Here is a 15,120-nt window from a genome sequence, read left to right as displayed (position 1 = left end):
ACAGCTCCAGGGACCGGTTGAAGATCCGTGTGAAGGTGGGAGCAGCTGCTCAGCGCAGGCTCTCAGGCAGGAAGGGGACACGCCGTCCGGGCCTGGAGCCTTCTTGATCTTCTGCCTTTTGAACACCCGACACACGTCTTCCTCACAGATCTGAAGTGCAGGCAGGGTGTCGGGTGGGGGGAGGGGGGTAGACAGAGGTGGGGGGGGGGGTTGGCTGAGGTGAGGTGTGAAAAGGTGGGCAGTGGGGGGGGAGGAGGGGGATGGTGGAGGTGTAGCCACAGGGGGGGAGGGGGATGATGATGATGATGATGATGATGATGATGATGATGATGATGATGATGATGATGATGATGACGATGATAAGGAGGCTGACACCACCTCCACCTTTAAAACTAAACTTAAAACATTTCTGTTTAGTAAAGCCTATAGTTAGTGTTTAGTAAACCTCTAGCTGGTGTTGGTAAATCTCTAGGTAGTGTAAACTCTAGTGTGTCAGAGTCGCTCCTGTAGTTTCTTGTGCTGGCCCCCCCTTCTCCTCCCTTTTCTCTCTTTTGTCCATGTTGCAGCATCCTTTGCCGGACACCGGAACCTGCAGTGTGGGAGTGAGGGGGGCAGGGTAACGGCCCCTTTTGGGCGGGGGAGAATGTTCGTCCCTCAAGACTCCTCTCCCTGGCCCTGCCCCTTCTCAACCTTTCCCCGACCCTGCACCCCAACCTGGGACTTGATGATTGGGCCGGAGCTTCGGGAGCTGCGTGCTGGCCTGCGGTCCCCACCCCTGGTCATCCCGTTGCTGGCCCCCCCTTCTCCTCCCTTTTCTCTCTTTTGTCCTGCAGGTGGCCGTGGGTGGCTTGTAGCTTGCATTACGGAGCACAAGTCTTTTCCTGACCCTGCACCCCAACCTGGGACTTGCTGATTGGGCCGGAGCTTCGGGAGCTGCGTGCTGGCCTGCGGTCCCCACCCCTGGTCATCCCGCTGCTGCTTCCACCTGCCTGCTGTGCTGCTGACGTCCCTGACCCACCAGTCTGGCCCTCGGCAGGAGGGTCCCCCCTTATGAGCCTGGTCCTGCTCAAGGTTTCTTCCCTCCTAAAGGGGAGTTTTTCCTTGCCACTGTTTGGCTTAAGGTTTTTCTCCCACTAGGGGAGTTTTTACCTGCCATTGTTTATGTAATAATTGCTCGGGGGTCATGTTCTGGGTATGGGTCTCTGGAAAGCGTCTAGAGACAACTCTGTTGTATTAGACGCTATATAAATAAAATTGAATTGAAATTGAATTGAATGATGATGATGATGATGATGATGATGATGATGATGATGATGATGATTTGATTTGATTTTATTAGGGATCCCCATTAGCTGGCGCCGTAGCGACCAGCTAGTCTTCCTGGGGTCCACATAAAAGACATACAAAATAGATTTACAAATACAACATTAATTAATATCAGTATTCAGTACCAAAAAACCTTACAATTTAAAAACAAGTTACATGATGGGAGTTGTTAAAAAAGCATGGTAAACAAAAAACAAAAACAAAATACAAAAAAAAAAAAAACCTTACAGTGACAAATACAATTTTAACTTCTTTTTAAAAGTAAGTTTACTGAAAAGGGTATTGCAGAGGTTTTGGGGCAGGTTATTCCAAAGAGCCAATGATCGATATATGAAAGTTCTCTTTAAAGCATTTGTCTTTGGACCTGGTAGTACAAGATGTCCATTACTGGAACCTCTAGTGTTGTGATCATGCACAGTATTGCTATAAACTATTTGACTATAAATAAAAACAGGACTTTTACAGATTATGACTGACCTGAACAGTACAAGCTTATTAAAACACAACCTTTTATCTACTGTAAGCCAAGAAAGGCTGGCATGCATGTGGCTCACATTAGACCTAGGTGAGCAGCCGAGAACTAACCGTGCTGCCCTGTTCTGGACAACCTGGAGCTTCCTCAGGTCATCACTAGCAGCAGATGACCACACAGTGGAGCAATAGTCAAGATGACATAGAACAAGACTCTGAACAATCTGACATAAAAGTGGTTGGGCAACACAAGCAACACCTTTCCTGGCTATACCAATTGCTCTGCCCATTTTTGACACAATATAATTAATATGGTTTGACCAAGACAGAGCACAGTCTATCATCACTCCAAGGAGTTTTGTATTTTCAACTTGTTTAACTGGCGAATTACTCAACTTTAAAGCAAGCATAGGCCTGTTAACTAGCCTATGCCTTGTACCCAGCACCATACATTTGGTCTTGGAAATGTTAAGGGCAAGTCTATTGCATACTACCCAGTCATGCACCACTTTTAGCTCTCTACTCAAGACCTCATAAAGTATTTTGCATGACGGTGCAGCGTAATATAAAGTAGAATCATCGGCATAAAGTACTGTAGTGGCATCTTTAGTAGCCCAAGACAGGTCGTTTGTAAATAATGAAAAGAGCAAAGGCCCCAGGCAGCTCCCTTGTGGCACGCCGCACTCTAAACGTCTGCTACTGGACAGACTGCCATTTAGATAAACCTTCTGTGATCTGAAAGACAAATAACTTTTTATCCACTTTAAAGCAGAGTCACTAAAACCATAACATTTAAGTTTGTCAATCAATAGAGAATTATCAAGAACATCAAATGCGGCACTGAAATCTAATAGTACAACTCCCACCATCATAGAGTTGTCCATAGCTTTAAGCCAGTCATCAGTCATTTGAATTAAAGCGGTTGAAGTAGAATGGCCAGCTCTGTTGGCATGCTGAGAGTCTGTTGCAAGCATGTTTGACACAAAATAAGACTGAATTTGTTCATGCACCAACTTTTCCATCATTTTGCTCAAAATAGGTAAAATACTTATAGGTCTAGAATTCCCCTCATTGAAAGCAGATTTAGTATCCTTAGGTGGAGGAATTACCTTGGCCTCCTTCCAAATCTTTGGACATAGGCCCACATCCAAACACCTATTAAAAATATAGCAGATAGGAGATGCTATGATACCAGCAGTCATTCTAAGCAGTTTGCTATCTAGGTTGTCTAAGCCTGCTAATTTACTGTCAGGAAGTGAGAGGAGAAGCCGCTCAACCTCACTGGCATCAACCTGATGAAATTCAAAGACACAACCTTTATCTTTCATTATAAGATTCTTTATACAGTCATTTGATGCTGAGTTGTCTGACATATTCATAGCCTGCCTCAATTTAGATACTTTATCCACATAATAATCATTAAAGTGATTTGCAATATCACCTGGTTTAGTAAGAACAAGTCCATGTGATTCCACTAATGGTGTGCACACAGTTGACTTGCGTCCCATGATTTCATTTAGAACGTTCCATATTTGCTTGGTATCATATCTTGCATCATATAACCTTTGTTTATAATACTCTCTTTTTTTAACCTTATTAGGGCCCGAGCACTTGCAGTGCGAAGGCCCTATTGTATCTGTAGGAATTATTCTTCTTCTTCTTATTATTGTTCTGACAAAAGGAAGGCCTTTTTGCCCCCCTAAACGTGCCCAAAAAGTCACCAAATTTTGCATGCAAGTCAGGCCTGGCGAAAAATTTGATATTTAATGGTTTACATTAATGGGCGTGGCGAAATGGCTCAACAGCGCCCCCTTGAAAACTTTGTGCCTCAAGCCCCACAATGCAGTTTGTCGTACATGCACGAAAATCAGTACACACCTGTATCATGGCCCAACTTAAAGAAAAGTCTCTGGGTGTCATGTCGAGAAACCGAACAGGAAGTCGGCCATTTTGAATTAATCGTGTCATTTTGGCGAAATTTATGCCATTCCTTCGGCAGTTAATACAGCCCGAACCGTAACGTGCCCCCAAGTGTGTTATACATCAAAATGTGCGTCTCCATCCTCCGACACCACGCATTACTTTTCTCTTTCAAAAGCGTTACCGTGGCGACGCTAGACGCCGAAAAGCGCGCCCACCCTTCATCTGATTGGTTCAGACAGAAAAAACTTTGCGCCTCAAGCCCCACAATACGGTTTGACGTACATGAACGAAAATCGCTACACACCTGGTTCATGTCGCAACTTAAAGAAAAGTCTCTTGGCGCCATGGCCGAAACCGAACAGGAAGTCGCCCATTATGAACATTCTGAATTAATCGCGTAATTTTGGAGCAATATATGCCATTCCTTCGAGAATTAATACGGCCCGAACCGTATCGTGAACCCAGATGTGTTATACATCAAAATGTGCGTCTCCATCCTGCGACTACACGCATTACTTTTCTCTTTCAAAAGTGTTACCGTGGCGACGCTAGACGCCAACAAGCGCACCCCCCCTTCATCTGATTGGTCCATCTTTGATAGTTCCCCAAAAGGCACCAAATTTGGCACGCAAGCCAGGCCTGGCGGTAAATTTGATATTTCATGGTTTGCATTAATGGGCGTGGCAAAATGGTTCAACAGCGCCCCCCGGAAAACTTTGTGCCTCAAGCCCCACAATACGGTTTGACGTACATGCACGAAAATCGCTACACACCTGTATCATGGCACAACTTAAAGAAAAGTCTCTTGGAGCCATGGCCGAAACCGAACAGGAAGTCGGCCATTTTGAATACATTGTGTCATTTTGGCGAAATTTATGCCATTCCTTCGGCAGTTAATTCAGCCCGAACCGTAACGTGCCCCCAGGTGTGTTATACATCAAAATGTGCGTCTACATCCTGCGACACCACGCATTACTTTTCTCTTTCAAAAGTGTGACCGTGGCGACGCTAGACGCCAAAAGGCGCGCCCCCCCTTCATGTGATTGGTCCATATTTGATAGTTCTCCAAAAGTCACCAAATTTTGCATGCAAGCCAGACATGGCGATACATTTGATATTTCATGGTTTGCATTAATGGGTGTGGCCTAACGGCTCAACAGCGCCCCCTAGAATACTTTTCTCTGCCATAAATTTTGAATGGTTTGACATAGAGAGTTGTGGGTGGTGTCATGGGACTCTGTAATGAGTCCTTAAGCTTCGTTGGCCTTAATTAGCCCCGCCCCTTCTTCTGATTGGTTGTCCCTTTTTTCTGCTATAACTTTGGAATGGTTTGACATAGAGAGTCCTGGGTGGTGTCATAAGATTCTGTATGGAGTCCTTGACCTTCATTGGCCTGAATTAGCCCCGCCCCTTCTTGTCATTGGTTGTCCCTTTTTTCTGCTATAACATTTTAATTGTTTGAAATAGGAAGTCGTGGGTGGTGTCATGGGACTCTGTAATAAGTCCTTAAGCTTCGTTAGCCTTAATTAGCCCCGCCCCTTCTTCTGATTGGTTGTCCCGATTTTCTGCTATAACTTTGGAATGGTTTGACATAGAGAGTCGTGGGTGGTGTCATCAGATTCTTTATGGAGCCCTTGACCTTCATTGGCTTAAATTAGCCCCGCCCCTTCTTCTGATTGGTTGTCCCTATTTTCTGCTATAACTTTTGAATGGTTTGACATAGGAAGTCGTGGGTGGTGTCATGGGACTCTGTAATGAGTCCTTAAGCTTCGTTGGCCTTAATTAGCCCCGCCCCTTCTTCTGATTGGTTGTCCCGATTTTCTGCTATAACTTTGGAATGGTTTGACATAGAGAGTCGTGGGTGGTGTCATCAGATTCTGTATGGAGTCCTTGACCTTCATTGGCCTGAATTAGCCCCGCCCCTTCTTCTGATGGGTTGTCCCTTTTTTCTGCTATAACTTTTGAATGGTTTGACATAGGAAGTTGTGGGTGGTGTCTTTTCTGATATGCTTATGGGGGGCGGTTGGCGTGAGTGCGAGGGCCCGTTCATCGCTGCTTGCAGCTTTAATTTAGTTTTGTTGCCTTATTACGTAGCAAACAGTATTTTTGCCTGTCATCAATGGATCCTGAACTCACTGATAACTTTTTGGCCATGTCTCTTTCAGTCATTAGAGACCTAAGATTTTGATCAAGCCATGGGGCAGACCTGTTTTTGACCATAAACTTTTTTAGAGGAGCATATTTGTTTACAACATTCATAAATAAAGACATGAATAAATCCAGTGCAGCTTCAGGGTCGGCTACATTGCACACCATATTCCAATTTACCCTCGATATTTCATCAATAAATGTATTTTCATTAAATCTCTTGTAGGACCGTGTCAAAATGATTTTAGCTTTAGGTTTTGGCACTTTTGTATATCTAGTGACAGCAATTATATTGTGGTCACTAAAACCTACAGGAACCGAAATGGCCTTAGAACATTGTTCAGAAGCATTTGTATAAATATGGTCAATGCATGTACCAGAGATAACACCATCACTACCCAGACTTATTCTTGTGGGACAAGGGATGATTTGAGACAAATTACAAGCATTTAATATAGAGACCAACTTATTTCTGTTTGGACATGACTGTACCAGCCAGCAAACATTCATATCACCTAATAGGTAAATTTCTCTATTTTCATCTGCTATCTTGTCAAACATCTCACACAACCCCTGCATATACATAGCATCGGCACTAGGGGGCCTGTAGAAACAACATACCAGTATTGGTTTTAAATAAGGCAAATGGACTTGCACACAAATAATTTCTAAGTCTTCCCTCATCAGATCATTACGTATTTTGGCAGGTAAATTATCTTGGACATAAAGAGCCACTCCACCTCCAAACCTATCTCTATCTTTTCTGAAAATAGAAAACCCATCAATAGTTACACTTGAATCAGAGAAGGAATCATCAAGGTGGGTCTCAGAAATAGCAATGATGTTGATACAGTTCTCTCTGATAATACGCTCTACATCATGATACTTATTACGCAGACTGCATACATTTACATGAGCTAGAACCATGCCCTTGGGCAAGCCCAGTTTAATGCAGCCAGGCATATAAGTATTGGATGTAGTCATAGCAATGAACTAAAAACAAAAACAAAAATGAAACAAAAAACAAACACTGACTCAAAAGAGCCAGGGGGTCACCTCCGAGTCTCTGTACAGTTGTCCGTTTATGTACAGCTTATCGACTGACAAGGCCACTTTGTGATCCAGATCCCTGTTTTCCTTCATGATCGGATACAGTTTCTTTCTCCTGTCATTGATCTCCTTGGGGAAATGTTCATTTACCCAAAAAGAGGACCCCTTCAGCTCCTTGCCATTGCTCTTCACCAATTCCCTTCACCAATTTGTAGTGCTCAAAGCGAGCTATTATTGGTCTGCATGTTCCTTCTTCCGGTCTGCCCAGTCTGTGAACCCTAGAGAAGGTTATGTCCCTAACTACTTCAGGAGACATTTTGAGCTTGCTGGACAGAAAGTGTCTCACAGTTTTTTCAGGCTCGGCATTATCCTCGGTGATGCCAGAGAATGATGAAATGATGATGATGATGATGATGATGATGATGATGATGGTGATGATGATGATGATGATGATGATGATGATGATGATGATGGTGATGATGATGATGATGATGATGATGATGATGGTGATGATGATGATGATGATGATGGTGATGATGATGATGATGATGGTGATGATGATGATGATGATGATGATGATGATGATGATGATGATGATGATGATGATGATGATGATGATGGTGATGATGGTGATGATGGTGAGCTGTTGGCCTGGTCATCATCGTATCAGCAGTAAAAGCTGTTGAGCTGGTTGGCAAGTTTGCGGTTACCTGCAGGGCGTGAAGCTGTTCTTTTGAACCCAGTGATGTTCTGCAGGCCTCTCCACACAGACGAGGGGTCAGGGTTGGCAGAGAGGCGATTCTGCAGCCGTTCGCCGTAGGATCGCTTCGCTTTCCTGATCTCTCTCGTTAGTGTGTTCTTGGCCTGCCTGAACAGGGCTCGGTCGCTGCTCCTGTAGGCATCCTCCTTGCCTCGGCGCAGTTTTCTGAGGTTCTGTGTGACCCAGACCTTGCTGTTACTGTATGTGCAGAAGGTCTTGGTCTGCACACACATGTCCTCACAAAAACTGATATATGATGTAACAGTGTCAGTCAGTTCATGGAGATCTGAGGCCGCAGCTTCAAACACACTCCAGTCCGTGCATTCGAAGCAGTCCTGAAGCTTCAGCTTTGACTCCTCTGTCCACTTCTTCACAGTCCTCACTACAGGCTTAGATGTTTTCAGTTTCTGCCTGTAGGTAGGGATCAGATGAAGCAGACAGTGATCCGAGTGTCCAAGAGCTGCGCGGGGAACAGAGCGGTATGCATTCTTTATGACGGTGTAACAATGGTCCAGGGTCCGCGTGTCCCTGGTGGGGCACGTGACGTGTTGTCTGAATTTCGGGAGTTTGTGAGTGAGGTTTGCTTTGTTAAAATCCCCCAAAACAATAAAGAGTGAATTCAGGAGTTTTTTCTCCAGGTCTGTTATCTGGTCGGCCAGCAGCTGCGTGGCTTCAGCCACACACGCGTCGGGTGGAATGTAAACGCCGACCAGAACAAAGGATGAAAACTCCCGCGGTGAATAAAAAGGTTTACAGTTCACAAAGCGTGTCTCTAAGTGAGGACTGCAAGAGTCTTTTAGCACTGTGACATCCGTACACCAACATTCGTTAATATAGAAGCAGATCCCGCCGCCTTTTTTCTTCCCTGAGAGTTCCCTGCTGCGATCCACCCGGATGAGTTGGAACCCCGGCAGCCGTAACGCGCTGTCCGGGATCAGATCACTGAGTCAGGTTTCAGTGAAGCAAACGGCGGCAGATCTGCTAAAATCCCGGTTCCTTGTGATGAGCATAAGAAGTTCATCTATTTTGTTTGTAAGGGATCGGACGTTTCCCAGGTAAATGGAGGGGAGCGCGGTTCGGAATCCTCTCTCTCTCAGCCGCATGAGTGCTCCAGCGCGCTTCCCACGTCTGCGTCTCCTGCAGAGCCTGTAAACAGCGCTGCTGCTCCGACCAAAATCTCCTTAATGCTGTCCGGGTCGGAGAAAATTGGGCAAGATGTGCCGGGAGAAGACTTCCTAATATGAAGTAATTGTTCTCTGCTGAAGGTGACCCGTGAAGGGCAGCAGAAAACAGGAAAAATAAACAAAAAGATGAAAAAAACCAGAGAGCAAAAGACAGAGGCGACCATAGGCTGCGCCATCTTGCTTGCGAGAAGAAGAACTGAGAGCAGTCAAATGGTCAGTGTGGATCAGTAGAAGATCAGCCTGATGTCTGCAGGTTAGTGTCAACACAACTTTCACATCAGATTCATCTGAACACACAACTAAAACATGTCTGACCTCAGATACTCCAGTCTGCAGTCTGGACTCTCCAGGAAACCACTCAGATGTTTCACTCCTGAATCCTGCAGGTTCTCGTTACAACCCAGGTTCAGATGTTTCAGATGGGAGGGGTTGGACTTCAGAGCTGGGCCCAGAGAAGAACAGCTGATCTCTGACAGACCGCAGCTCCACAACCTGAACAGAAAGTAAAACATGTTCCAGTCTCATCAGAGAAGTGTTTCTTCAAATATCAACTTTGTCATCAGGTCCATGTGGGTCACCACCGTATCTGGACTTTATAAAACAGGTTTTACACTTTTGTTACATCCATGATGTGGGTTCCTGGTTGTTCCTCTGACATGTTCACCTTTACTGAACATCCTGAGCTTTTCTGGTCCAAGTCTGACACTAGATTAAGATGAAAACACCAACATACACACCAATCCTTTTGATTAGTGTTGATGTTCAAATATTGTTCAAAGCAGCAGTTTAGAGATCAGAAGCTGATCTAGCAACAATTATTAACACCAGAATGGATCTGTGGAGAACTGCTGGACTTTATATCATGTGTCCAGTTTTATATCATTTATGCAGGATTCCTGAGGCTTTTTTCATAATGATCCTTGTATGTTATAAAGAGTTAAAATCGTGTTTTCTGAGAGCAGAAGATATTAAAATACTTTACTTTTAGTAATGTGTCATTTATAATTTGACCTAACTTGCAAACATCTAATAATTCTGTTAAAACTGAGTTTATCTGTTAATATCTTACTTTTAGTTAAAGATAAGAATGATTGAATTCTGTATATTTATCAGACTAATTCAACAGATTCTGAAGTCTGTGTGAAACTAAACATCAGGTTCTGTATCGCTTGCACTTGAAAAGTCTTTGCTTGAACAACTAATGATCTGCTTGATTAAAGGACATTTGTGAATTAAACCCACACGGGAGGATCTAAGACACTTCCTGTCAGGACGATCACTTTGACGCTCCACCTGTAGCCGTCAGTCCAACCTGTCCAGGTCTGAGGCCTCGTTTACACGCAGCAACAACGCTGCTGTTTTCATGAGTTTTAGCCGTTCGTTTACACCAAAACGAAGCTCAAAGTCTCCAAAAACCATCATTCCTGAAAACTCCGGCCAAAGTGGAGATTTGGTGGTAAACGGAGAGAAACAGACATTTAGGCTTCAGAACGTCTCATTATGGACAGAAACGTCACCAGCGTCATGTGTAGCAGCTGTGGTTACGGTTTGTTTGGCCGCTGTGATCATGATGGAAGCTGTTAAGTGATAACTGACTTCACTACTGTCTTAATGTGGCTGTTCAGGTCTGAGTCAGAACCACTCCCTGATTTCTGGCTTGGATATTTAGGGCCCGAGCACCTTCAGTGCGAAGGCCCTATTGTATCTGTAGGAATTCTTCGTATTATTATTATTTTTCTGACGAAAGGAGGGCCTGAGTGCGAGGGCGCGTTCATCGCTGCTTGCAGCTTTAATTAGGGCCCGAGCACCTTCAGTGCAAAGGCCCTATTGTATCTGTAGGAATTTTTATTAGGGCCCGAGCACCTTCAGTGCGAAGGCCCTATTGTATCTGTAGGAATTTTTATTAGGGCCCGAGCACCTTCAGTGCGAAGGCCCTATTGTATCTGTAGGAATTTTTATTTTTAGGGCCCGAGCACTTGCAGTGCGAAGGCCCTATTGTATTTGCTGTCACAGTTTCACAGTGTAGGATAGGTTTTGTTTACTGTTTAACTCACTCCCCTGTTTTTCCAGATCCTGCCACCCTAATCAGCCAGAGATCCACTCATTCCCTTCACCTGTGCTTCCCCACCCAGCTCCACACCTGGTTTCCCTCATCAGCAGTTCCCCTCATATACCGGCCCATTTCCACCTTCTAGTTTGCCAGATTGTCGTGTGTTTTTGCCTCGCTTTCCAGCCTTCATATCCTGTTCTGTTTCTGCCTGCCTGCCTGTCTTTGACCCTGTCTGATTCTTGGTTTATGGATTTTTGCCTGCCCGTTTTGGTTTTGTTTGCCTGATCTGCCTGACTACCCGGTTTGACCCCTGACCTCCGTTAACAAGGATTAAAGCCTCTTGGACTCTGATCCTGCCAAGTGTTGTGCATTTGGGTTCTCTGTCCTGTCTGAGCCGTGACATTTGCAGGAATTATTAGGGCCCGAGCACTTGCAGTGCGAAGGCCCTATTGTATTTGCAGGAATTATTAGGGCCTGAGCACTTGCAGTGCGAAGGCCCTATTGTATTTGCAGGAATTATTAGGGCCCAAGCACCTTCAGTGCGAAGGCCCTATTGTATAAGTAAGGAATTTTTTTTTTCTTTCCTTCTTTCTTTTTTTCTTCTGACGAAAGGAGGGCCTTTTTTCCCCCCTAAACGTGCCCAAAAAGTCACCACATTTTGCATGCAAGTCAGGCCTGGTGAAAAATTTGATATGCTCCCACAATACGGTTTGACGTACATGCACGAAAATCGCTACACACCTGTATCAGTACAAAACTTAAAGAAAAGTCTCTTGGCGACATGGCCGAAACCGAACAGGAAGTCAGCCATTTTGAATTAATCGTGTCACTTTGGTGCAATTTATGCCATTCCTTCGGCAGTTAATGCGCCCCGAACCGTAATGTGCACCCAAGTGTGTTATACATCAAAATGTGCGTCTCCATCCTGCGACAACACGCATTACTTTTCTCTTTCAAAAGCGTTACCGTGGCGACGCTAGACGCCAAAATGCGCGCCCACCCTTCATCTGGTTGGTTCAGACAGAAAAAACTTTGCGCCTCAAGCACCAGAATACGGTGTGACGTACATGAACAAAAATCGGTACACACCTGTATCATGTTGCAACTTAAAGAAAAGTCTCATGGCGCCATGGCCGAAACCGAACAGGAAGTCGGCCATTTTAAACATTCTGAATTAATCGCGTAATTTTGGAGCAATATGAGCCATTCCTTCGAGAATGAATACGGCCCAAACCGTATCGTGATCCCAGATGTGTTATACATCAAAATGTGCATCTCTATCTTGCGACTACGCGCATTACTTTTCTCTTTCAAAAGTGTTACCGTGGCGACGCTAGACGGCAAAAAGCGCGCCCCCCTTCATCTGATTGTTCCATATTTGATAGTTCCCTAAAAGTCACCAAATTGTGCATGCAAGGCAGGCCTGGCGATAAATTTGATATTTCATGGTTTTCATTAATGGGCGTGGCAAAATGGCTCAACAGCGCCCCCTAGAATACTTTGTGCCTCAAGCCCCACAATACGGTTTGACGTACATGCATGAAAATCGGTACACACCTGCATCATGTTGCAACTTAAACAAAAGTCTCTTGGCGCCATGGCCGAAACAGAACAGGAAGTCGGCCATTTTAAACATTCTGAATTAATCGCGTAATTTTGGAGCAATATGAGCCATTCCTTCGAGAATTAATACGGCCCGAACCGTAACGTGCACCCAGGTGTGTTATACATCAAAATGTGCGTCTCTATCCTGCGACTACGCGCATTACTTTTCTATTTCAAAAGTGTTAACGTGGCGACGCTAGAAGCCATAAGGCGCGCCCACCCTTCATCTGATTGGTCCATATTTGATAGTTCTCCAAAAGTCACCAAATTTTGCATGCAAGCCAGGCCTGGTGATAAATTTGATATTTAATGGTTTAATGGTCGTGGCCTAACGGCTCAACAGCGCCCCCTAGAATACCTTTTTCTGCTATAACTTTTGAATGGTTTGACATAGAGAGTCGTGGGTGGTGTCATTTCTGATATGCTTATGGGGGACGGTGGCCGTGAGTGCGAGGGCCCGTTCATCGCTGCTTGCAGCTTTAATTTCTTTTTATATCTTCAATTAACTGAATTAAATTGTGGCACCTCCACTTTTTAATGTGATCAATGCATTTCAATGCATTAAAAATTTGAATTTGTTAAAATGTTTTATTCCATAAACGATGAATAAATGAACATATTCATCATTTCCATGTTTTTAAGGAGACATTTCTTCATCAATCAGTACATATTTGTCTGTTTAGGAGTTTTTTCAAACATTTTCTCTGAAAAAGTTGATTGAGTGACGACATAGTTTCAACACAAAGTTTCTGATGTTCTTGTTGGATGTTTTGTTGCTGATGAAGGAAACTCATCGTTTAGACAGCAGCTTTATTTCAGTTTTCTTACTTCAACACACATGTAGTTTTACACACTGAAAACCATAAAAAGAAATTATTTGTTGCACCTTATGTCTTGATGTCACCTTGATGAAATGATCTTAACAGACATATTAAAGAATAATATTAAAAACACAGAAAATTATGTTTTTCCATGTTTAGAGTTTCATATTTGGTAAACTTTTAATTTGTTAAAATGAAATTTAATGTTAGTCAAAGGAAGCCAACGTTGGTTTGACTGATTTCATCCACAGTAAGAAGTTATTTAGTAAATGAGCTCTATAACTCATATATTGGACGACTACACATTCAGTCTGTCCACTATTGTCTGTCAGACTCTCTCAGTTTATTAACATCTGGATGACATTTCTGAACATATTAGCTGTAAAGTTAATTCATGTTTCTGAAGGTGTTTTATTCCAGGTTCAGACACATCTCTGGTTCTTCATTTGTTCCTGTCTGACACATTCACATGTTTAGTTTTATGTAATGAATCAGAAGAGGAAGTTTAAGATGAAACTAAAGCAGAGAAGAAGAACTCAGAGCAGTCAGATGGTCAGTGTGGATCAGTAGAAGATCAGCCTGATGTCTGCAGGTTAGTGTCAACACAACTTTCACATCAGATTCATCTGAACACACAACTAAAACATGTCTGACCTCAGATCCTCCAGTCTGCAGTCTGGACTCTCCAGAAATCCACTCAGATGTTTCACTCCTGAATCCTGCAGGTTCTTGTTGTGACTCAGGTCCAGATGTTTCAGATGGGAGGGGTTGGACTTCAGAGCTGAGACCAGAGAAGAACAGCTGATCTCTGACAGACCGCATAACACCAACCTGAACAGAAAGTAAAACATGTTCCAGTCTCATCAGAGAAGTGTTTCTTCAAATATCAACTTTGTCATCAGGTCCATGTGGGTCACCACCGTATCTGGACTTTATAAAACAGGTTTTACAGTTTTGTTACATCCATGATGTCGGTTCCTGGTTGTTCCTCTGACATGTTCACCTTTACTGAACATCCTGAGCTTTTCTGGTCCAAGTCTGACACTAGATTAAGATGAAAACACCAACATACACACCAATCCTTTTGATTAGTGTTGATGTTCAAATATTGTTCAAAGCAGCAGTTTAGAGATCAGAAGCTGATCTAGCAACAATTATTAACACCAGAATGGATCTGTGGAGAACTGCTGGACTTTATATCATGTGTCCAGTTTTATATCATTTATGCAGGATTCCTGAGCTTTTTATCATAATGATCCTTGTATGTTATAAAGAGTTCAAATTATGTTTTCTGAGAGCAGAAGACATTAAAATATCTTACATTTAGTAATGTGTCATTTATAATTTGACTTAACTTCACTGGATTGGGTAATTGGGTGACGTCACAAGATGGCGGCACCCTGCGACGCGCTGTCTGACTGACTGCAAACTTTAACTTAAACAAAACTAGTTATTCAACGAGAATCAACAAAAAACAGAATGGCAACAACAACACGAGGAAAAGGACAAAAGACCATGGAGAACGACATCGAGGATATTAAGAATTCACTCAACTATGTGATGGAGGAGCTGAGCAAGGTAGCCAAACAACAAGCTACCCTCCTCGACCTGATGAATGAACTCAGGATGTTAAAGAACACTGTCAGAGAGAAAGATAAGAAGATTGAAGAACTGGAACAAAGGCTAAACGATTTGGAACAATATACGAGGATGGAGGATGTGGTCATAAGTGGTCTCCAGGTGAAGCCGAGAACGTATGCCAGAGCAGCGGCTGAAGGCAGT

General features: G+C 43.6%; 1 protein-coding gene across 6 annotated transcripts in view; it reads right to left on the bottom strand.

Moving 5' to 3' along the window:
* The window catches only part of LOC133423615 (NACHT, LRR and PYD domains-containing protein 12-like), a 112,492-nt gene that overhangs the window by 58,322 nt on the left and 39,050 nt on the right, over positions 1 to 15,120 (bottom strand). For 4 of the 6 annotated variants that reach the window (XM_061713857.1, XM_061713861.1, XM_061713859.1 and 1 more), the window contains 2 exons: positions 13,993 to 14,169; positions 9,178 to 9,354 (listed from right to left, as the gene is read on the bottom strand). The exons of 1 other annotated variant lie outside the window; for it this stretch is intronic. In XM_061713857.1, coding sequence (XP_061569841.1) covers positions 9,178 to 9,354; positions 13,993 to 14,169 — 354 coding nt within the window. The remainder of the gene's footprint in view (positions 1 to 9,177; positions 9,355 to 13,992; positions 14,170 to 15,120) is intronic. One more of the 6 variants, XM_061713858.1, reaches the window with a different exon arrangement.

The sequence above is a fragment of the Cololabis saira genome, chromosome 22 (assembly GCF_033807715.1).
Source record: "Cololabis saira isolate AMF1-May2022 chromosome 22, fColSai1.1, whole genome shotgun sequence".
Taxonomy (NCBI): domain Eukaryota; kingdom Metazoa; phylum Chordata; class Actinopteri; order Beloniformes; family Belonidae; genus Cololabis; species Cololabis saira.
The sequence above is the reverse complement of the archived record's forward strand: the minus strand, read 5'-3'. Positions and strand labels throughout refer to the sequence as shown.